We start from the raw sequence: 24,137 nt of genomic DNA on the forward strand, positions 1-24,137 counted from the left end.
TATAGACCTAGACATTATCGGGTAGCTGGTCATGGAAATTCCAGTTTTTTGTGTCCGTGGGGGCTTGAGGAACCTTTGGCGAAGAGTTGATTGAAAAATTAGTTTATACTCTAAAGGTCAGTCAGAGTACATTATCATTAGTGAATGGCGAGTGTATAACTCAGTGATAGATGAATCATTTATAGGTAACGGCCGTAAACTTTTGGGATAAAAGCTTTGATGATGATGATGAGGCAATGACCCTTATCCTGTCTGGAGAAAGATCTCTCTGCAGCCCCACTCTATTCGTATACCTGACCTTAGGGCAAATGCAATGGTGAACTGGTATTGGGCCAACAAAGATGTTGTCTTTTGCTGATGTGGCTGTATTGTAAAATGTGTTTTGCTTATGTGGCTGTATTGGGATAAGTGTTTTGCTGATGTGGATGTATTGATATTTGATGTTTTGGTGTAGTTTTGTTGTGGATAATAGGGAGGAATGGAATGTTGTTGGGTTGGGTGGAAAGAGAAAGTGTGTGGGAAGAAAAAGTGTATAGAAATTTGTGTTTTGCTGATGTGGCTGTATTAGAATACGTGTTTGACTTAACTTTTTGTGTAATAGAGGTGGGACCGGGGCAACAAAAATGTTGGCCCAATAAGTTGTTTCTCATTGCATTTGCCCTTATTCTGCTGTGGACAATGAAGAGCAGGTCTTGTAGGCAGTAGTAACTACTCATTTTAAAAAAAAAAATCTTTTTTCCTTTTAGGATAAACTCTAACCATTGATCATAAGTTAGTTAAATGAATTGCTTTTTTTTTTTCTTTTCTTTTTTCTCACAATAGAAACTCTTAATTAATTTAGCAGCTAAATTATTTGCTAGGTTCTACCCACATTTTGCTGTATGACTTAAATTATTAATGTGTATGTCAATTATGGAGGATTATATGATCGACATTAGTGATTATAGGGATGATAATGAGGATCGAAGGAAAAAAGAATTATCGTCCTTAATCGAGATGGTTAAGACTTACACTCGAATTGGGTCGTACCCAAATTTGAATCCCACTCCCTCTTACCTAAAGAAAAAGAGATAATGATGATGAAGGCCAAACTGTGCAGAGAGGCTGAGCTGAGAAGAAAAAGAACTGAAGTTTGAAGAGATTTTTCAGTGTATGCATTTATTAGTAATTCTTTTTGAGGAATGTCTTAGTGTTGATTTATTCTTCACTTGATGCATCTATTATTATGATTTCATCTCACAATCGAAAAGCAAGTCACATGTTTGCGATACCACTAGCTTAATTGTCCCGTCAGTCAATCGCTCTCTCAAACGGGGCCATCTCTAATAATTCTTCCATTTTTTTTACATGAATAAGGTTCCTTTTTAGTTGCATAAGTGAACATATATTAATGTTGAAAACTATGCTTGACTGCTTACTTGCAATAACAACATTTTTCAAAATCAGCATTTTCACCGTCTTCCAAGGGATGGTATAGCATTGTGTGCCACTTTGTGTTAAAAGTACTAAGAGTCTAGAATGGTTGATGACAACCCATTGCAGTTTCCTTCTTTGTAAATTATGTTTGTGTGGATTCTACATCGGATCCGTCAATGAAGAACAATGAAATGTTGACTTAGGCCCAGAGAAAGTGATGTAGAAGTAGTGGCAAATAATTAGATAGAAAATCCACTAGTAGGATTGGAATCCAATCAGAATTGTGCGAAATTTGATCGAGAGACTCATTTCGACGTGGTTGACAAGATTAGTGTTGTGCCACTAACCTCATCTTATTTTTGGCAAATTACACTGTTTAAGATCTCAAATGAGCATTTTAATGTTTTAGGAATATTTTCATAATTTTGTGTTCTCGAGTTTTCATACTTTAGGGTTATAGCTGTCCTTAATTGTCAAAAAATTTTGATTTTGAAGAAATATATTCCTTGATATCTAATATATGAGCATATTCATGAAGTAATTAGCTGTCAAGGTGAACCTTTACCACAGTTCAACTGTTCTAACTTAGATGAGATGAAGGATCATCTCATCTAAACACCCAATTTACTAATTTCATCTCATCTCATAAATTAACCTCATCTTTGGCTGGGAAAGAAAAAAAAAGACAACAGGTAGAAAGCATGACACAAAAAGACTAAAATCAAAAGCTTACAGTAATGCAAGCAAAGAACATAACACTAGGAGATCACTTGAATTCCCTGGTTCAAATAATAAAGCAGCTGATGTACTAACTAGTGAAACCACTTCCGCAGGTCAAGGACCAATGGCAAGGCAAAGCAAACCCATGCCCTGGGAAAGGAATTGTAACAGCCATGACATCTGTCAAAGCATAGGAAAGATGTTTATTTGCATTCCAATGTTATTCAGACAGATTCAACAGTAACAACTAATAAGTTCTACTCAAATTGGAATAATAATCTCCTTATCAACCATCTACCCTGTTCTATGATTTAACTATGAACCAACCACATTATAGCAACTATAAAGACCCAGTCATGACAAATTATGATATGAATCCAAACAGAACAAAACTTCTTTCAAACAGGTCAACTTCAACATCAAGCATATTTTCTCTACACAATTTGTAAACTCTTAATTAATTTAGTAGCTAAATTTATTGTTAGGTTCTATTTTGCTATGACTTAAATTATTAATGTGGTATGTCAATTATGGAGGATTATATAATCAACATTAGTGATTATAGAGATGATACTAGGATAGAAGGAAAAGAGTATCCTTGAAGAAGACAATTAATCTAGTTGGTCAATTGAGCACTCCCCCTCACAAATTAAAAAAAGTTATGGGTTCGAATAGGGAGGCGAAATAAAATCGTAAGGGAGGATAAAAATGCCTTCGTAGAGGTACTCTAGAGTTTTTTTGAGTAGTGTGTTGGTGTTGATTTATTTATTAGTATTATGGATCTTTTTAAGGAATGTTTTGTTTGCTATTTTTTTCTCAAAAAAGATAGATAAATTAAACATCACACCATTAGTGATTTCATCTCACAATCGAAAAGCAAGTCACATGCTTGTGGTACCACTAGCTTAATTGCCCCGTCAATTGCTCTTCCAAACGGGACCATCTCCAATAATTCCTTCATCGAATTCGTCAATGAAGAACAATGAAATGTTGACTTGGCCAGAGAAAGCGATGTAGTACTTGTGGCACATAATTACATAGAAAATCCACTAGTAGGATTGGAATCTACGTTATCAGAATTGTGTGAAATTTGATCGATAGACTCATTTCGACGTGGTTGACAAGATTAGTGTTGTGCCACTAGTCTCATCCTATTTTTGACAAATTCCATTGTTTAGGGCCTCAAATGGGCTTTTCAATGTTTTAGGGATATTTTCATAATTTTATGTCCTTGTGTTTTCATTACTTTAGAATTGTAGACGTCCCTAGTTGTCAAAAACTTTTGATTTTAAAAAATATATTGAAAACCTAATAATTTCTCTCAAATATGATGGATTCAAGAGTTTGTTTCCTTGATTAAATGTTGGTGTGATCTTCTTTCTAAGAACAGTTTTACCAATTATGCTTGAATTCTTACAAGTTAATGGAGTTTGAGCTCTTTTTCTTTACACCAAAAGATACGTTATTTTCTAGATAATACATTCAAGGCAAGGGCATGTTCTCCCATGGACGTTAAATATAACAATGCAATGCTTAAGAACTTAATTTAATCTCATATATTCGCCCCAAACTCTAAACCCTAAACCATAATATTTTAGAAAAGAAAATCTCTTGGCTAGACGTTCAAATTGAAATTGGGCTTGAGCAACCTTGACGTTCTAAAGGCGGGGAAGAAGTGCACACAGGATATGTACTTTACGAGTAAGATATTGTTCGTTTTAGTTTTCTTGCTCAAATCCAATTCAAGATTCACCCCCTAATCCACTATGAGAGTACATGTCTTACGTTGGTCGCCACACCTACTTATGGTCTTCCTGTAATATCCCGTATTTTTATGGGTTTGTTAAAATAGACAAATGTCCTTAGTGGTAATATCCATTGAGCCACATAATAGTATAGAGGTTATAATTGCAAATTTAGAAACATAAAAATTAAATAGATGTAATCATAAGAATAGTCATTTAAATATTAGATGGCAAAGCTGTAATTATGAAGGTACAGAATAGTAAATAATGGAAATAAGAGAGTATAAATTAAAACAGTCCTTTAGAAAAAAAAAATCAAAACCTAAAAAAAACTAATGTCACGATCAGATCCATAGAGAACTCTTTCTTGTCTTCTCCTTTCTCTACTTTGCCGGCCGTGTCCTCTCCTCCACCATCACCAGCCACCCAGCCATCTCCAGCGAGCCTGATGCAGCCAATCACCACAGAGTTCCAACTCAATAGCTTGTCTTCTTTTGTTTCTTAAAGCAAACAATTTGAACCTCTCTCTTGATCTTTCTTGGGATTGCAACAAAGGAAGATTTAACATTAAAAATCTCTCTATGGTGTCCACCGGAACTTGGGTTGGCTTATTGGATATAATTGGAGATTATTGCTTAATCTTGTGAAGTAGACAGAAGTTTGTGTCTACAAGAGGTAGGAAAACTACCACCCTCTTTAATAATTCTTTTTATATATTGTATTTAATCATTGTAGGGAAAACTTGTATCATCTTTAATAATTTTTTTTATGCCTTGTGCACAAATATTTTTATTCATATCAAATACTTTTAATGCATTAAAAAGGAAAATTGTCAATTTATTTAAACCCAATATTTTACCTATTTTACACCCTTGTGGAGTTGTTCAATGGATGAGGAGTTCGGGAGTGACGCCAGGGCTTTGGCCTGGACATTGTGTGACTCCTAGGAGGATCCCGAGTTTATTGGACCGCAAGATGAGATTTTAAAAAATTGTATTATAAACTGTTTTGGGTACAACCAACCTACTTGTACTGTTGTTGTTAAAGTAAATTCTTATAATGATATAAAAATTATATCATTGGTAAATGTTTTGAACTGTATTGTAATGTGACATATATTGAGCCAAGTTTTGTGGACAATTGTTGGTTGTGTTGTTCTTGTATCACATTGTTCGGTGTGGGGTGTACAACCCACTACCGATTTACTTGTCCGGATATCCTTGTTGTTTGAGAGTACACTTTCCTTAAATGGATCATTCCTTGTGTGTGATTGTGACCTTACGTGTACTTGTATACACTTGGTCAACGAGTGTTTCGGCATTCGGTGTGCCTCAATTGTTCCATTTGTTGTTTTAAATATATACAATATTTTAAATGTATATATATGTTTGCATTCATTCGTTGATGCATATTGAATATTGTACCTTGTAACCATTTATCCATATTCATTATTGTTATCATGTTATGTGTCATGTTTATACTCTCTTAGCATTTTGAGCGCTGTAAATCTTTATAGGGGCCCGAATCTAGTACGGTTCCTTCTGGCATTGTATTTTTATACCTCGTTCTTTTTCATTCTATTTTTATTTCCTTATTGGGCCTTTCGCGCATGCCTTCCTTTTCTTTGTTTCCCTTTCCCCCCTCAGGTCAGGAAAATGTTCAAGATCGACTGCCGGAGGTGTGAGTGCGGTGTAGCTTGTGTTTACTAGATGTTTATTTCATTACCTTTATTTAGGATTGTAAGACGTTAAAATTGTTGAATCTCCTGTATGACTCAATCACCTCTGACTTGAGTTATTGTTTTGTTTTCGTTACGATATGGATCATTGAGGTCTTAATTACTATGACAGTATTTAATTATGACAATCACCGTCTTGTCTGGTCAAGAGACTTTTGACTTTTCAAGTCTTCCAAAATGTCCGTAGTAAAACTTGGTTCTGAGAAATTCGTTATTAGAATACTCTTCAGCAAAACATGTCAAAAACAAATTCTCTTCGTCCCCAAACAAATTAGAGGGGGATTTGATCTCTATCAGAGCAGAGAATCATGCAAAATCATATAAAATTCATCTGTCTTTCTCATATCATTTTCATTAGCATCGGTTTTGCCACTGCACTATGTGTGGCAACACAGGAAATTTTACATCTAATAGTACCTATGCCAATAATCGGTACCAAATCCTCTCTTCTCTGGCTCCCAATGTCTCTGCAAATACTGGTTTCTTCTCTACCAGCATCGGCCAAGAACCCAACAAAGTATATGCTCATGGGCTTTGCAGAGGAGATGTTGCAACAGAGTCTTGTTTCAATTGTATCAACTCCACCAGTCAACAACTCATGGCAGAGTGTCCAAACCAGAAAGAAGCAACTATTTGGGCAAGTGAAGGTCGATGTCTTGTACGCTACGCGAACCGCTCTATTTCCGGAACACTGGTGCTAGATCCTCAGGAAGCTGGCTATAATATTGGTGACATATCTTCAAATATGACAGAGTTTGATGAGGTATGGGAAGCTTTGATGAAAAGGGTGATCGTCAGAGCTTCAAGTGGGTCTTCCAGGATGAAGTTTGCGACGGAGGAAGTGGGAGTGACTCTGTTTCAGAACATATATGCTATGATGTTTTGTACTCCAGATCTGACTCAGAGTGACTGCAGTTACTGCCTGAATGAAAACGTAGGTTATTATCAGAGCTGCTGCCATGGGAAGCAAGGAGGTTATGTTCTGAGACCTAGCTGTTTTTTGCGGTGGGATTTGTATCCCTTTTACAATGCTTCTGCGTCTCCTCCAGCTCCTCCACCTCCGTCACTGTCTCCTCCTACATCTCCGTCCAGTAATTCTCCTCCAGGGACAACCAATACAACAAATGCAAATGGTATTTCTGTACCTTAAAGCCCCAATTTTTGTACGAACAGGCTGTAGAGTTGCTAAATTGATCTTTTAGATTCTATAAATTGAGCTAGTATCTGGGTTTGCAGATGATGATGATGGCGGCATTGAACCTCGACCTCGAACTGTTGCAGCTATTGTTGTTCCTACAGTTACTTTCATCGCATTTCTTGCCCTCACTTGCATCTTTCTGATCCAAAGGAGAAGGAAGCGCTATCAGGAGGTCCAAAGTAAGTTGAAAAATTGCTGTTTTTGCTTTAAAAAATTGTTTAAGAACACAATTAATTGTTTTGATTTGTGAAGATGCGGATGAAGTTGAGGGTTCCTTGCAATTTGAATTGGCGACGATAAGAAATGCGACTGATAACTTTTCTGAAGCAAATAAACTTGGACAAGGGGGGTTCGGTGCTGTTTATAAGGTAACTGTTATGTCAAATCCCTAAGATCCAAAATGTCTAGCTTCTTGTCGATGGATGTGGTCTTTATGTTTCATGGAATTCATGTCCGCAGGGTAGTCTTCCAGATGGACAATACCTAGCGGTGAAGAGGCTGTCTAAACATTCGAGTCAAGGAGAAGTAGAATTTAAGAATGAGGTGTTGTTAATGACAAAGCTTCAACACAGGAATCTGGTCAGGCTTCTGGGTTTCTGCTTGGAAGGAATTGAAAGGCTTCTCATATACCAGTTTGTGCCTAACTCGAGCCTCGATCACTTCATATTTGGTATGTATTCCGAATTACTGCTGCAGTTCTGGATTCGGTTTCCAATATTGGATTTTGGGGCTTTGGGAATGCATGCTTGGATAAGCACAATGTGTTTGTTCTTTTAGTTGTTTTCATGATTAGTGATTCATATCTACAAATTCTAATTATCTTATGAACGTGTAGATCCGACAAAGCGTGCTTCATTGAATTGGCAAAATCGCTACAGAATTATCGGGGGCATTGCTCGAGGGCTTCTTTACCTTCGTGAAGATTCTCGACTGCGAATTATTCATCGCGATCTCAAAGCAGGCAACATAATGTTGGATGAAGAAATGAGTCCCAAGATTTCGCTTTGGAATGGCGAAGTTGTTTGAAGTGGTTCAAACTCAGGACGATACAAGCAGAGTTGTGGGAACCTAGTAAGTAAAATTGTCATCATACTGCTACCAATTTATAAGTTGAATAAATATGTCCACTGTGGTAATAGCTAAATTTATTTTCCAATCATTATGTTCAGTGGATATATGGCTTCCGAGTATGCAATGCATGGACACTTCTCCGTTAAATCTGATGTGTCTAGCTTTGGCGTACTGGTTTTGGAGATCATCAGCGGTCAAAAGATCAATCGTTTCCGTTATGGGGAAGAGGCCGAGGACCTCCTAACTTTCGTAAGTGGTATATATGAATTCGACCAAAAATATTACAGAATTCCTGCTTTAACTTGATGTGAGAACTGGTTAAATTATTGCAGGCTTGGAAAAACTGGAATGGAGGGACACTGTCAAATTTGATAGATCCGACACTGAGGGTTGGTTCAAGAAGTGAAATGGTGAGATGTATCCACATTGGACTCCTCTGTGTTCAAGAAAATCTAGCCAATAGACCAACCATGGCTTCAGTTGTTCTTGTTAGGTTTTTGGAGTGGAGGAGAGAATTGTCACAGTAACTCACTTGTTGTATTTCATTCACTTCCAACGCAGATACATATATAGACAAGCATTTTACTCTAGAATATTCCTAGAGACCACATACCCATGACATATGGCTTTAATAATGACCACACATAATAAGTGTTGACTAACATTTCCAACACTCCCCCTCAAACTCAAGTTGGTATACAAGTATACAACATGAGTTTGTTAAATACAATCCAATCCAAAGAAAATAAAATACACCACACCCACAATGGTGTCTAAAATATCCATCCTACTTGTTACATCGAACCCATGCTCAGAGGTACTAATCCACTTGTCACATCCCTTCGTGTGCTCAGAGGTGGTAATAGACTTGTCATGGTCGTGTCCGTATACTCAGAGGTAGGAGGCCTAAAATTTTTCTTTCGGTCGGATCTTAACTGGTTCACACATTGGGGATAAACATTACAACGACACCATCATATCGCAAAACATAAAGTGGGGTCCACTAACCCATCAATCAGTCCCATATTGTCTAAACACTCCATCTTCTTACTCTCCCAAAGTCACATGTTGGGATCACCATAAAAAAGTATATTCAACACAATGTCTCTCCACCACACATTACTTGCAGTGTCCAACACGACATATTACACACTTCTTCCATCACACTTATCAACATCACACAGGCGCACATGGCCCACATATCTTTTCTCAATACAAAACACAAACACAGCTGTCTCCCTCTTTTCCACTTCTTGCCCATCTCCTTAGAACAACCGGTCTTCCAACCCACATCGTCGGACGCCGTCGTCTCTCAAATCCAGTGTTGATCTTGGTGTACCTCCACACACAACCCTTACCTTCAATTTAGGATCAACAACAACAGCCCCTTCCATAGAGCCCTTCAACATTCTTGGGTCACTTGAGAGACCCTTAAAAACATAGGACCACGCTGGCCTTCCACAATACAACCTCTGTTAGGCTGTTTGACTTACGGACTCTTTGGAACGAAACTTGTGAAGCATAACCTTCACCGGAGATGCCACCAAAAAATTCCATCATGAAGATAAATCAATTCTTCAGAGAGATGACCTCCAGTTTGCTTAGCTAAACGCTTTTTGTGTGGTGAAACAAAAAATAATTTGGTGAAGAGAGAAACACAACATCATAAAAACAACATAAAACAGGAATGCTACCACCACCCCTAAGGGCAGTGGCTACAGCGGAAATCACTCACAATGCCTCTTAAGATCAAGGGGCTTCGATACCACTTGTTAGGTTTTTGGAGTGGAGGAGAGAATTGTCACAGTAACTCACTTGTTGTATTTCATTCACTTCCAACGCAGATACATATATAGACAAGCATGTTACTCTAGAATATTCCTAGAGACCACATACCCATGACATATGGCTTTAATAATGACCACACATAATAAGTGTTGACTAACATTTCCAACAGTTCTAATGCTCAGCAGCTCCTCCGTTTCCCTCTCAGCACCCTTGAGACCTGCATTTTTCAGCAGCACTTTTGTCGATTCTGAGGCATCAGCATCAGCGTCAACAACAACAGCAGATCAATCCAAAAGTGAATCTGTTAAATTCACCACCAATGAGGCTTCAGTCACTGACTTAGTACCTCGATAACGCACAAGGATGGAGACAGTGTCATGAGCTATTATATATGCAGGGAAATTCTTCCTGCATCTTCGTTCATTGACAATGCTGCTGGAAAGAAGTTCATCTCTTAAATGGTTCACAAGTCAGTAGCGAATGCAGGTCGTTTAATAGTTCTATGGTCATCAAATATATATTTAGTACTAGCAGGCTTTTCATAATGAGAACAATATTACTAGTTACTCTGACCTCTTACAGTACTTAGCTCGATGATTGTTCGAGTTAAAGCTGTTGCTGTGCAGTGGTGTCGTTTTTATTCTTATCACTCGTAGCCCGGCTAAAGTGTCAATATGGAGGGAAAAGAAAATTTAACAAACTGCATTTTACACTGTAAAAAGTTAGCTAAATCTACATCTCCACAACCAGTTTGCTATGGAGCAGAAAGTAAAGCGGGGGATGATAATACAGAGGTACAGCACCGTTTCTGTGCATCTAGACGTAAGCAGAAAATGTTCTTAGTTTCTCACTTTTTGTGAACCAAACAGAAGAATTCATACGAGAAGCAATCTTGAAGGTCAAGCTATTGCTAGTTTTGATGGGCAACTGAGGGTCATTGGTCACTTGGCGAAGAGTTTATTGAAAAATTAGTTTATACTCTGAAGGTCAGTTAGTACATTATCATTAGCTACTAGCGAGGGTATAACTCAGTGATGGATAAATCATTTATAGGCAACGGCCCCAAACTTTTCAGGTAAAAGCTTTGATGATGATGATGAGACAATGACCTTGTCCTGTCTGGAGTATTGATCAAATGTTAGTTAAATGAATTGTTTTTTTTTTTTCTTGTTTCTCACTTTCATTCCATCCTTTAGATGCTTATCAAATGCCCCGTTAATGTATTCCACCACGTATTTGGCTAAGGCTTATTCAGTTGATGTACGTCATTGCGTACGCAAATTTAAGTTTTGTTTAGGGTAAAAATTTCATTGCTAATGTAATCCAAAATAATGGTTTATATATGTAAAATGGTGTAACTTTGACTAAATAAGGTGATTTTTAAAACCGTAAGTCCTGAAAAACCCATATGATGCTTATGGGAACTAGCATATATATGGTCAAAAGACTTGACTTTTGAAGTCTTGTTCAAAAGCCTCGACTTTCGAAGTCTTATCAAAAGACCTAGACTTTGAAGTAAGGTTCTTGAGAATTTCTGTGATTAGAATTTAGAATAGTCTTCAGCAAAACATGTTAAAAACACATTTGTTTGTCCCCAAAAAAATTAGAGGTGAGTTTTCTGTTTATCAGAGCGGAGAATCATGCAAAATCATATAAAATTCATTTTTCTTTCTCATATTATTTTCATTAGCATCGGTTTTGCCACTGCCTCTAGGTGTGGCTACACAGGAAATTTTACATCTAATAGTACCTATGCCAATAATCGGTACCAAATCCTCTCTTCTCTGGCTCCCAACGTCTCTGCAAATGGTGGTTTCTTCAACAACAGCATCGGCCAAGAACCCTACAAAGTATACGCTCTTGGGCTTTGCAGAGGAGATGCTGCACCAGAGTATTGTTTCGATTGTATCAGCTCCACCAGTCAACAACTCATGGCAGAGTGTCCAAACCAGAAAGAAGCAACTCTTTGGGCACTTAAAGGTCAATGTCTTGTACGCTACGCAAACCGCTCTTTTTTCGGAATACTGGAGCTAGATCCTATGGATTATGGCGATATTATCAATTCTTCAAATATAACAGAGTTTGATCAGAAATGGGATGATTTGATGGCAAGGGTGATCGACAGAGCTTCAAGTGGCTCTTCCAGGATTAAGTATGCAACGGAGGAAGTGAGACTGACTCAGTTTCAGGACATACATGCTCTGATGCAGTGTACTCCAGATCTGTCTCAGAGTGACTGCCGTTCCTGCCTGAGAGAAAACGTAGTTAGTTTTAAAAGTTACTGCCATGGGAAGCATGGATGTTCTGTTCAGAGACCTAACTGTTATTTGCGGTCGGATTTGTCTCCCTTTTACAATGCTTCTGCGTCTCCTCCAGCTCCTCCACCTCCGTCACTGTCTCCTCCTCCATCTCCATCCAGTAATTCTCCTCCAGGGACAACCAATACAACAAATGCAAACAGTATTTCTGTACCTTAAAGCCCCATTTTTTTGTATGATCTGGTTGTAGAATTGCTAAATTCATCTTTAAGATTCTATAAATTGAGCAAGTATATGGGTTTGCAGATGATGATGATGGCGGCGGCATTGAACCTGGAACTATTGCAGCTATTGTTGTTCCTACAGTTACTTTCATCGCATTTCTTGCCCTCACTTGCATCTTTCTGATCCAAAGGAGAAAGAAGCGCTATCAGGAGGTTGAAAGTAAGTTGAAAAATTGTTTTTGTGCTTAAAAAAAATTGTTTATAATAAAACAAAGTTAATTGTTTTGATTTGTTAAGATGCAGATGAAGTTGAGAGTGTGAAATCCTTGCAATTTGACTTGGCGACGATAAGAAATGCAACTGATAACTTTTCTGATGCAAATAAGCTTGGACAAGGGGGATTTGGTGCTGTTTATAAGGTAACTGTTATGTCAATTCCCTAAGATCCAAAATGTATAGCTCCTTCTCGATGGATGCGGTCTTTAAGTTTCGTGGAATCATGTCTGCAGGGTACACTGCCAGATGGACAATATGTAGCGGTGAAGAGGCTGTCTAGACATTCAAGTCAAGGAGAAGTAGAATTTAAGAATGAGGTGTTGTTAATGACAAAGCTTCAACACAGGAATCTCGTCAAGCTTCTGGGTTTCTGCTTGGCAGGAAATGAAAGGCTTCTCATTTATGAGTTTGTGCCTAACTCGAGCCTTGATCACTTCCTATTTGGTATGTATTCTGAATTACTGCTGCAGATCTGGATTCGGTTTCCAATATCGGATTTTGGGGCTTTGGGAATGCATGTTTAGATAAGCACAATGTGTTTATTCTTTTAGTTATTTTCATGATTAGTGATTCATATCTACAAATTCTAATTATCTTATGAACGTGTAGATCCGACAAAGCGTGCTTTATTGAATTGGCAAATTCGCTACAGAATTTTTGGGGGCATTGCTCGAGGGCTTCTTTACCTTCATGAAGATTCTCGACTGCGAATTATTCATCGTGATCTCAAAGCAGGGAATATAATGTTGGATGAAGAAATGAGTCCCAAGATTTCGGATTTTGGAATGGCAAAGTTGTTTGAAGTGGATCAAACTCAAGACGCTACAAGCAGAGTTGTGGGAACCTAGTAAGTAAAATTGTCATCATACTGCTACCAATTTATAAGATGAATAATTATGTCCACTGTGGTGATACCTAAATTTATTTTCCAATCACTATGTTCAGTGGATATATGGCTCCCGAGTATGTAAGGCACGGACGCTTCTCCGTTAAATCTGATGTGTATAGCTTTGGTGTATTGGTTTTGGAGATCATCAGCGGTCAAAAGATCAATCGTTTCCGTTATAGGGAAGAGGCTGAGGACCTCCTAACCTTCGTAAGTGTGGTATATATGAATTCGACCAAAAATAATGCAGAATTTCTGCTTTAACTCGATGTGAGAACTGGTTAAATTATTGCAGGCTTGGAAAAACTGGAATGGAGGGACAGTGTCAAATTTGATAGATCCGACACTGAGGGTTGGTTCGAGAAGTGAAATGGTGAGATGTATCCACATTGGACTCCTCTGTGTTCAAGAAAATGAAGCCAGTAGACCAACCATGGCTTCAGTTGTTCTAATGTTCAGCAGCTCATCCGTTTCCCTCTCAGCACCCTTGAGACCTGCCTTTTTCAGCGGCACTTTTGTCGATTCTGAGGCATCAGCATCAACAACAACAGCAGATCAATCTGTTAAATTCACCACCAATGAGGCTTCAATCACTGACTTAGTACCTCGATAACGCACAAGGATGGAGGCAGTGACATGAGGTATTATATATGCAGGGAAATTCTTCCTGCATCTTCGTTCATTGACAATGCTGCTGGAAAAAAGTTCGTCTCTTAAATGGTACGAGTCAGTAGTGAATGCAGTTCCTTTGTTAGTCCTTATCTCGATGATTGTTTGAGTTAAAGCTGCTGCTGTGCAGTGGTGTCGTTTTTATTCTGATCACTCATAGTAGTTGGTTAGAATTTTTTCTTCGTTCGGTCCAGTTAAATGTTTGTTAGTTTTTCTTAATTCTGATTGCACAAGAATGTTCTTATGCTTCTATTTAACAACAGAAATAAATGAGTTTGGTGGCTTTTGCTTTATGATTACTGTGTTAAATTACAATATAGCAATAGTTGTTTACTTATGGCAGTAGTTGCAGAAATACTAGGATAGAATATAGAACTAGAAATTATGGGGAAGTTAGTACATTATCATTAGCGACTTAGCGAGGGTATAACTCAGTGATAGATAAATCATTTATAGGCAACAGGCAACGGGCAACGGCCTTGTCCTGTCTAGAGAATGATTTCTCTGCAGCCCCATTATTCATATACCAGACCTCTTATTCTGCTGTGAACATGAAGAGCAGGTCTTGTAGGCAGTAGTAATGTCACAGGTGAGTTGTTATTTGTTAAGCATGAGGACCATTATGGTCGTAGAGGGTCTGCTGGTTGGATCTCTTAATGCAAGATCCATACCTGCCATAATCAGTAGCAAGTGTTTAACAATCTGCAGTTTTTTCATTTGTTTTCCTTCTTTTTTTTATTGTTTTTGTCTGGCAAATATTCATTAACAAAAGAAAGATGTACGATAGGGAATGAAATACAACCAATACATGATTTTCTCCCAAACAACCAAATACATCTCTCAAAGCAAGCTCAAGAGGATAAGTATAAAGACATAGGGAATGCAACGCAAGGCTGCGGCCCTTCTGACCTAGATATAGGTCACTCGTGCTAGGGTTAACACAACTCTTCAATTGGTGAATCCGCAACCGAATAGTGCAATAGGCTTGTTGAAAATGATTCTTTGGCATTAGACATAGTAGAACCAGGTTGCATACCCATTGGACGTTCATGGAAGTCCACCATTGTTGGCTGCGATGAGTCATCTAAACAGATTTGAAGCCAGATTCACTGCAAACATACCCAAGAATATCCTTCTTTGTAGAAGCCATTACTAGAATGACGAAATAGTATTTTCCCAAACATAAGCATGCAAAACAAGCAGAGCAGAGTTCCAACAAAACATGTCCATCGCCCGGAAAATTGCTTCATCGGGAAGCCATAGAGATATACCCTCTGAAAATAAGCTAGAGAAAAGCGGAAAAGAAATCATTTAGCTAAGAAACTATAATAAACTAGAAAAGAAGCTTAGAAATAGTCAGATCTATGGAGGAGCAGGTTGTAGATGTGTGATCTATGCCTCCTCCTCCACCACAAGGGTCCGAAAATTTGGTTTTCTCGAGAGAGTTTTCTAGAGAGATAATGGGAGATTTTCTCCTCGAGCTTGTACTTAAAGAGAGTATAGCTCTGATGACATTGTCAAGGAATACCAATTTCACTTGCATAGCCTAGAAGGTCCTCAACATTATTTGATTGATAAGAACTGCTTTTTTCTTTTTTTTCTTTTTTTTTCCCTTCCGGATGCTAATAACCTCCAGTATTAAGACATTGAATCTAACACTTTTAATTTGATTACCGTAAATGATACCATACAATTTCTTATCAATCAAAGCGATATGAGCCTAGAATGATATAGTCAGGTCCGTGTGCATAGAAGTTTCTCACATGATGACACTGAGTTAGAAAGTGGAAGTCGATTTGGATATTTTCTTGTGGAATCCTACTTCTATGGGTTTATCCCTCTTTCTGACCCCTACCTGTATGGGCTTCAGTTTGGTCTTATATGTCATCAGTATGGTGCAGATTGATTGTTCTGAGGCCCGAAGTTTACGTTTACAACTGTTCGAATGACATGTTAGGCAAGACTGGTTCATCCAGTGAAAAAAGGATAACAAACACACCCATAATAGACAATGTCAAAAGAAAACAAGGTCCACTAGAAGGGCTGCACGGGATTGGGGGGCCTGCAATCCTCCTACCTACAATTTACTAGAATCTTGTAAATCTCAGCCGCCTATTTAATCTACTGGCTGAGAAATTGTCCAACTTATTTTATCTCCTCCCCTGTCCAACATTCCCCCCTCCATTCCCTGCTTTGCTTGCTTATCTCGGGTGCTCATATCTCCTTCCAATTTTCATACCCATCAGGTACTCATCTCTCCTTCCACATACGGGCGTCCCAAATTCATACCCATTCCAAGCAGACTGCAAATCGACGAGGGGAACTCCGGCAAGAGATCCCTTAGTTATTTATCTTGATTCTCCTGCCCAACTCTACAAATCGGAAGAGTCAGATTGGAGAGGAAGAGGAAGAGGAAATCCAGCCTTTCCTTCCACAAATTAGAATCCCGTTAACGGTTAATGTTAAATAAATTGGCGTGATGGAATCCGACCTAGATGCGGTGCCATTAGTGTTTCACGATGGGATTCATACTAAGACAAAAACTAATGGAAGCAATAAACTAATTAAACTCAAAGGTAGGGGAAGTTTAAGATCAACAAGCACTGCTTCTACAATGGCCAGCTTTTTAAACTTTTTGAAAAAATGAAATAAATGAATAGATGATTTTGGAGATGGTGACACGTGTACATCTCATGAATTAATGGCGAAGATTTAAAATATTCTAATCAATTGCATGTAGGGGATTGTAGGCCCCCTATCCCAATTGAAAATGACGTGTAACCCATCAGTTTGGTAGTCTATGAAAGCCTAACAGATTTATTCAATTGATTTAATAAATGAAATCATTTTATTTCCACTATTTTATCTTAGAATTCATTGTCCAAAATTTATTGTTTTAACATAAATTGTATTGTTTTTTAAAGCACAGTCTAGAATTCATTGTTTTAGTTGTGGAACCATTTTGTGTTTGAAATTCCATTGAAAGAAACAATGAAATTAAGATTTACCCAATAAATATTATTAGAAAGAGTTTTATGCACTGATTTTGAATATGTAATTTTTTAAAAATCTAACAAGTATTTTGAGAGCTAAGAAGTTTTAAAATTTCGTTTAAGAGATTTGACCTACCATTATATGGGCTATCCAACATTAGTGTATCTCGATTGCCACAAACATAAGGGGAAGGAAAATAGAATGCCTAGACCAATCAAAAATTAAAGATCATAAAGTTTCTTACGTTTTGTGTACAGTTGTACTACTTATAAATTATCAGAAAAGGATTGGAAAACACCTAAATTAACCAAACACACCTTAATATATACTTCCAGATATAAAAATGGAAATGATATATGGCCATAAGATTTTTCATACATAACCGTCCAACGTGACAATTACATTATTATAACATAATCTCCTATTACATTGTTTCTGATTAGGGCATTATCTTATTACATTATCTCTAACTAATAGAGTCTCTTATTACATTTTTCTATACGTAATTACATTGTTTGAAGTGTTGCAGATTTTTATACACTGTTTAAAAAACAATATAATAAAACAATGTAACTAAGAAAGTACAAGTTAAACCTATCAACAATAATGAGTCTTTTTTGGAAAAAGTTTTACATACTGAATTCGAATAATTTTTTTTTTTGTTTTTTTAAAATCTAACATGTATTTTGAGAGGGAAAACATTTTGAAGCTTTCTTTAAGAAAATAAAAAAGATATGATGTCATCTTGTTTAGTAAACATGTCACATAAATTATGAACCTTTACGCATGATTTTATAATGGATATGTAGCTCGTTGTTGAAATGGTAAATATTCAAATTGAAATAGAGTCTGATAAAATAAACCGACACATGATTCGAACTTTACTAATAAAATTGGGACTGAGAAACATCGTCCCTCTAAAAACTATTTGATTTTGCAGAAGTGAGATCACAGTTGAGAGAAATAATGGAGACTCCCAAATCCCAAATGCAGCACAGGAGGAAGAGATATTTTGGAAGCCACCACTGCAGTCTTCTTCAACAAACCTGCACTTTAGATTACATTTGCCATCTGTAAGTTTTGCCCCCTAACACAATTTACACAAATCTTGCATTTGCATATGCAATGACGTTCTTCAGCTGAACAAGCCTTAGCCGCGTAATAGTCATTAGTCGCACTTTCTGATTTCAACATATGCATAACTATCACAATCACTGTCTTGCCTGGTCAAAACTTTTGAAGTCTTAAAAGTCATGAGAAATTCCGCCATTAGAATAGTCTTCAGCAGCAAAATATTTTAAAAACGGATTCTGTTCATCCCCAACCAAATTAGAGGTGAGTTTTCTGTTTATCAGAGCAGAGAATCATGCAAAATCATATAAAATTCATCTTTCTTTCTCATATTATTTTCATAAGCATCGGTTTTGCAAAAGCCCACTGTTACAACAATGGAAACTTTACAGCTAATAGTACTTATGCCAATAATCGGTACCAAATCCTCTCTTCTCTGGCTCCCAATGTCTCTGCAAATACTGGTTTCTTCTCTACCAGCATCGGCCAAGAACCCAACGAAGTATATGCTCATGGGCTTTGCAGAGGAGATGCTACAGCAGAGTCTTGTTTCAATTGTATCAACTCCACCAGTCAACAACTCATGGCAGAGTGTCCAAACCAGAAAGAAGCAACTCTTTGGGGAGGTGAAGGTCCATGTCTTGTACGCTACTCGAACCGCTCTATTTACGGAACACTGGTGCTAGATCCTCAGGAAGCTGGCTATAATACTGGTGACATATTTTCAAATATGACAGAGTTTGGTGAGGTATGGGAAGCTTTGGTGAAAAGGGTGATCGTCAGAGCTTCAAGTGGGTCTTCCAGGATGAAGTTTGCAACGGAGGAAGTGGTTGTGGCTGCGTTTCCGGACATATATGCTATGGCGTTTTGTACTCCAGATCTGTCTCAGAGTGACTGCAGTGTCTGCCTGAAACAAAACGCTGGTGCTTATGAGATGTGCTGCAATGGGAAGCAAGGAGGTTATGTTCAGAGACCTAGCTGTTATTTGCGGTGGGATTTGTATCCCTTTTACAATGCTTCTGCGTCTCCTCCAGCTCCTCCACCTCCGTCACAGTCTCCTCCTCCATCTCCATCCAGTAATTCTCCTCCAGGGACAACCAATACAACAAATGCAAACGGTATTTCTGTACCTTAAAGGCCCAATTTTTGTATGAACAGGTTGTAGAATTGCTAAATTCGTCTTTTAGATTCTATAAATTGAGCAAGTATCTGGGTTTGCAGATGATGATGATGGCGGCATTGAACCTGGAACTATTGCAGCTATTGTTGTTCCTACAGTTACTTTCATTGCATTTCTTGCCCTCACATGCATCTTTCTGATCCAAAGGAGAAGGAAGCGCTATCAGGATGTTGAAAGTAAGTCGAAAAATTGTTTTTGTGCTTCAAAAAAAAATTGTTTATAATAAAACAAAGTTAATTTTTTTGATATGTTAAGATGCAGATGAAGTTGAGAGTGTGAAATCCTTGCAATTTGACTTGGCGACGATAAGAAATGCAACTATTAACTTTTCTGACGCAAATAAGCTTGGACAAGGGGGATTTGGTGCTGTTTATAAGGTAACTGTTACGTCAATTCCCTAAGATCCAAAATGTCTAGCTCCTTGTCGATGGATGTGGTCTTTATGTTTCATGGAATTCATGTCCGCAGGGTACTCTTCCAGATGGACAATATGTAGCGGTGAAGAGGCTGTCTAGACATTCGAGTCAAGGAGAAATAGAATTTAAGAACGAGGTGTTGTTAATGACGAAGCTTCAACACAGGAATTTGGTCAGGCTTTTGGGTTTCTGCTTGGCAGGAAGTGAGAGGCTTCTCATATATGAGTTTGTGCCTAACTCGAGCCTCGATCATTTCATATTTGGTATGTATTCTGAATTACTGCTTCAATTCTGGATTTTCGGTTTCGAATATTGGATTTTGGGGCTCTTGGACTGCTTGTTTAGATAAGCACAATGTTTGTTCATGATTAATGATTCATTGTCTCTAAAAATTCTAATGATCTTACGAAATTGTAGATTCAACAAAGCGTGTTCTACTGAATTGGCAAAATCGCTATAGAATTATTGGGGGCATTGCTCGAGGACTTCTTTACCTTCATGAAGATTCTCGATTGCGAATTATTCATCGCGATCTCAAAGCAGGCAACATAATGTTGAATGATGAAATGAGTCCCAAGATTTCGGATTTTGGAATGGCAAAATTGCTTGAAGTGGATCAAACACAAGATGATACAAGTAGAATCGTAGGAACCTAGTAAGTAAACTAGCCATCATTCAGCAACCACTTTAATCAATCAAACAGTAAAACAATATCTCTAAGGTGAATAATTTTGTCTATTCATGCCTCACTATGGTAAGAGCTAAATTTATTTTCCAATCATTATGTTCAGTGGATATATGGCTCCCGAGTATGCAATGCACGGACACTTCTCCGTTAAATCTGATGTGTATAGCTTTGGCGTATTGGTTTTGGAGATCATCAGCGGTCAAAAGATCAATCGTTTCCGTTATGGGGAAGAGGCTGAGGACCTCCTAACTTTCGTAAGTTGTATATATGAATTCGACCAAAAATAGCGCAGAATTCCTGCTTTAACTTGATGTGAGAACTGGTTAAATTATTGCAGGCTTGGAAAAACTGGAATGGAGGGACAGTGTCAAATTTGATAGATCCGACACTGAGGGTTGGTTCGAGAAGTGAAATGGTGAGGTGTATCCACATTGGACTCCTCTGTGTTCAAGAAAATGTAGCCAGTAGACCAACCATGGCTTCAGTTGTTCTAATGCTCAGCAGCTCCTCCTTGTCCCTCTCAGCACCCTTGAGACCGGCATTTTTCGGCGGCACTTCTGTCGATTCTGAGGCATCAGCATCAACAACAACAGCAGATCAATCCAAAAGTAAATCTGTTAAATTCACCACCAATGAGGCTTCAATCACTGATTTAGTACCTCGATAACGCACAAGGATGGAGGCAGTGTCATGAGATATTATATATGTTTGTCTGTCTTTCTTATTTCTGATTGTACAATAATATTTTGTCCTTCTTATACTTCTCTGTTTAACAGCAGAAGTACTCGTAATTTGTTAGTTCTTCTTTGTTCTGAAAAACGAAATAAATGAGTTTGTTACACTTGTCATCCTGCTCATAAAACGTAAACAACACTCATGCGCAAGACTCTCTCAATGGGTTGGGTCGGAGTCATTCAAGATTTATGTAAACATTATCCCCACATAACATGAAGAAACGGTTTCTAAAAATTGAATTTGTGACTTCTAGGTTACACCCTTGTAATTCTACCACTCAATTACAACTCAAATCACGCGTTCGTGCTTTGAAAAAAAACAAGTATCTCTTGGCCTATTCAAAACCATATATGAGGAATATAGCTTTGAGCTTGCTATGGAAGTGAAGGTCCATGTTGTTTCTTCTAGAGAAAACCAAAACAAAATAAAAGTAGAATCTTTGCAGAAATGACAGTTAGTCGATTGCAGTTTGTTAATTACCTTGAAAATTCATAAACTATCTAGATCTCCCTGTACAGGAAGAAACCCTATATAAAGTTTCTATTACGCAAGCCATGGAACTTGGCCAACTTGGGTTAGGGTTGGCAACGTGGACAATTCAGAAAAGAAAAGTATAAACTCCTGCTATGGTCTGGCGAGCATTTTCCAGGCTTGGTCGTCGTCGTCGTCGTCAAAGTTTTTATTCCAAAAGTTTAGGGTCGGCTACATGAGCTTATGAGAACATCAATGGGAATCCACCATGAGTATTAGTTTTCTCCATTCATTTCTATCATAGAGCATACATTCATTCACTCCTACTAATTTCATATCGTTTCTTATTATTTTAAACCATGTCCTTTTAGATCTTCTTTGTCGCCTTGTACTTTCTCCTATACAAATTCACTCGTTTCTCTAGTAGAATGTATAATGCATTGATTGGAGACTAGCATGTTCTCTGCCAAAAACTAAATACATGGGATTGGAAAATGCCATTTACTTTTCAACTATCTACACATACGAACTTTTGAGTCAATTTAACAAAGTCATTAACTACCTCGAGAATTATGATCCACTCACATGACTTGAATGTTGCTCTTGTTGAAAGTTCAAGCGAATGAGTAATTCTCGTCCTCATTTTATCCTCTAGATGCTACCAGATGTCTCGTTAATCTATTCCTCCATGCGTTGGCTAAGGCTTGTTCAGCTGAAGAACGTCATTGCTTATGCAAATAAAAGTTATTTTAGGGCAAAAATTTAGATTACTAATAATAATCCGAAGTGATTGGTTATATATGTAATCGAGAAATGTTAATGAGCATCATTGTGACACTAGATAAGGATGAAAAAAGTGAATTGGAACCTGAAAAAGACATGTATTTTAAGTTTTAAAAAATAGGTGAGAGAATATTCATCACACATGTCATATTGTAATATGCAATAGTCAATCTTTAACAAGTGCTAGGGCACCGAGCATCGGTTAACACTACCCTATGTAATATAGTAACTTTGACTAAGCATGAGTCTTTTTTAAAGCCGTGAGACCCAAAACGAACATGAGTAAGATTCCAGTAGTTAGTATCCCTGTTGTTATAGCTGTTGAGTTGGATGCACGTGAAATCTCATGTGTACAACTTAACAATTGGGATAATTAAACTACCTGCTGCTAGGATGCCTATCATAACAAGCCTACAAGTCCATCAGACCCGTGTGAGAACTAGCATAGAGGATGCACCCCTGTCGTGGGCAAACTTGAAGTTGAGTTCAGGCAAGCTAAAGCGGACAATATGACCGAGTCACCCAAATGCTAATAGGCATTAGTCTCACGTTCTGATATGAAGATCAGTATAACTATCACAATCACCGTCTTGCAAGGTCAAAAGACTTGACTGTTCGAAAGAAGACTTAAAAAGTCCGCACTAAACTAAGGTTCTGAGAAATTCCGTCATTGGAATAGTCTTCAGCAAAACATGTTAAAAACAGATCATGTTTGACTTAATTTTGCAATCAATATCTTTTATTGAAGTGGGAAACACCTATATAGCTATTACATTGGTTTACAATCAATGATCTACGTAATTACAATCTCTATCAAAGTCACTATCAAAGTCAACAATTGAGGCATCAATTATGAACTTAGACAAATCAATATTGATTGCCGAATCTTCAACTAAGGAAAGTCTTCAATCAATATTGAGTTTGTCAATAAAGTCTTCAATCAATAAAGTAAATCTTGGGTAAATCTTTGACTCTATCCAACACTCCCCCTCAAGGTGGTGCATAGACATCGTACATGCCCAGCTTGACAAGTGAATCAGCAAACACTGAATTTGACACTCCCTTGGTTAACACGTCAGCCAACTGATCTTCGGTCTTCATATAAGGAACTTCAATTATTTTTTCTTCTAGCTTTTCATACACGAAATTCCTATCAATTTCCACATGTTTAGTCCGATCATGTTGCACTGGGTTCTCAGCAATTTTAATTGCCGACTGATTATCACAATACAATTTCATTGGTCTTTTAATGGACAAACTCAGCTCCCCCATAAGCCGTTTGAGCCATAACAACTCACAAATACCTTTCACCATTGCTCTGTATTCGGCTTCTGCACTAGACAATGAGACAACTTTTTGCTTTTTACTTCTCCAAGTAACCAGATTTCCTCCAACAAAAGTTAAATACCCAGTGGTTGATCTTCTTCGGTCTCCTTTACCTGCCCAATCTGAGTCGGTATAGCCCCATACGTCTGCATGCTCATTCTTAGAAAAGAGTAAGCCTTTTCCCGGTGCAGATTTTAAATATCTCAGAATTCTAATAACTGCATCCATATGTTGTTTACCAGGATTGTGCATAAATCTACTCACAACACTGACCGCATATGCAATATCTGGCCTCGTATGAGACAAATAGATTAAACGCCCAACTAACCTTTGATATCGTAATTTGTCTATTGAAGTTTGATTCGAAGACTCTTCCAATCCATGATTTTGTTCCATAGGAGATCCAATTGGCTGACATCCAAGCATACCAGTTTCTGTTAATAAGTCAAGCACATACTTTCGTTGGGACAAAAATATGCCTTGC

The 24,137-nt window shown here is 37.7% G+C and overlaps 2 protein-coding genes and 1 pseudogene across 5 annotated transcripts; all 3 read left to right on the forward strand.

Moving 5' to 3' along the window:
• Positions 1-5,861: 5,861 nt before the first annotated feature.
• LOC119980380 lies at positions 5,862-10,322 on the forward strand (annotated as a pseudogene).
• Positions 10,323-11,264: 942 nt separating this feature from the next.
• Positions 11,265-14,283, forward strand: LOC119980378 (putative receptor-like protein kinase At4g00960). Of its 4 annotated transcripts, XM_038823056.1 has the most exons (8): positions 11,269-11,656; positions 11,756-12,136; positions 12,241-12,378; positions 12,456-12,577; positions 12,668-12,878; positions 13,044-13,281; positions 13,380-13,530; positions 13,616-14,283. In XM_038823056.1, the coding sequence occupies exons 1-8, from the start codon at positions 11,317-11,319 to the stop codon at positions 13,931-13,933; spliced, it is 1,899 nt and encodes a 632-aa protein (XP_038678984.1). In that variant the 5' UTR covers positions 11,269-11,316; the 3' UTR covers positions 13,934-14,283. The 4 variants fall into 4 exon arrangements, with proteins under 4 accessions (XP_038678982.1, XP_038678983.1, XP_038678981.1 ...); XM_038823054.1 differs by having other exon boundaries at positions 11,265-12,136; positions 12,462-12,577; XM_038823055.1 differs by having other exon boundaries at positions 11,266-12,094.
• A 3,961-nt stretch (positions 14,284-18,244) lies between these two features.
• On the forward strand, positions 18,245-21,063 carry LOC119980379 (putative receptor-like protein kinase At4g00960). The gene is made up of 7 exons (XM_038823057.1): positions 18,245-19,172; positions 19,276-19,449; positions 19,490-19,611; positions 19,703-19,913; positions 20,068-20,305; positions 20,442-20,592; positions 20,676-21,063. Exons 1-7 carry the CDS (start codon positions 18,350-18,352, stop codon positions 21,003-21,005), a joined length of 2,049 nt encoding a protein of 682 aa, XP_038678985.1. The 5' UTR covers positions 18,245-18,349; the 3' UTR covers positions 21,006-21,063.
• The last annotated feature ends 3,074 nt before the right edge of the window (positions 21,064-24,137 follow it).

The sequence above is a fragment of the Tripterygium wilfordii genome, chromosome 16 (genome assembly GCF_013401445.1).
Source record: "Tripterygium wilfordii isolate XIE 37 chromosome 16, ASM1340144v1, whole genome shotgun sequence".
Taxonomy (NCBI): Eukaryota; Viridiplantae; Streptophyta; class Magnoliopsida; order Celastrales; family Celastraceae; genus Tripterygium; species Tripterygium wilfordii.

What these genes read in the sequence shown, in the direction of transcription:
- LOC119980379 (XM_038823057.1), top strand. Translation starts at nt 18,350, where the DNA reads ATGCAAAATCATATAAAATTCATCTTTCTTTCTCATATTATTTTCATA. An exon ending in TTGTGCTTCAAAAAAAAATT is followed by an intron (nt 19,450 to 19,489) that starts GTTTATAATAAA and finishes TGATATGTTAAG; the next exon opens with ATGCAGATGAAGTTGAGAGT. An exon ending in CCTCGATCATTTCATATTTG is followed by an intron (nt 19,914 to 20,067) that starts GTATGTATTCTG and finishes ACGAAATTGTAG; the next exon opens with ATTCAACAAAGCGTGTTCTA.
- LOC119980378 (XM_038823053.1), top strand. Translation starts at nt 11,317, where the DNA reads ATGCAAAATCATATAAAATTCATTTTTCTTTCTCATATTATTTTCATT. An exon ending in GCGCTATCAGGAGGTTGAAA is followed by an intron (nt 12,379 to 12,455) that starts GTAAGTTGAAAA and finishes TGATTTGTTAAG; the next exon opens with ATGCAGATGAAGTTGAGAGT. An exon ending in CCTTGATCACTTCCTATTTG is followed by an intron (nt 12,879 to 13,043) that starts GTATGTATTCTG and finishes ATGAACGTGTAG; the next exon opens with ATCCGACAAAGCGTGCTTTA.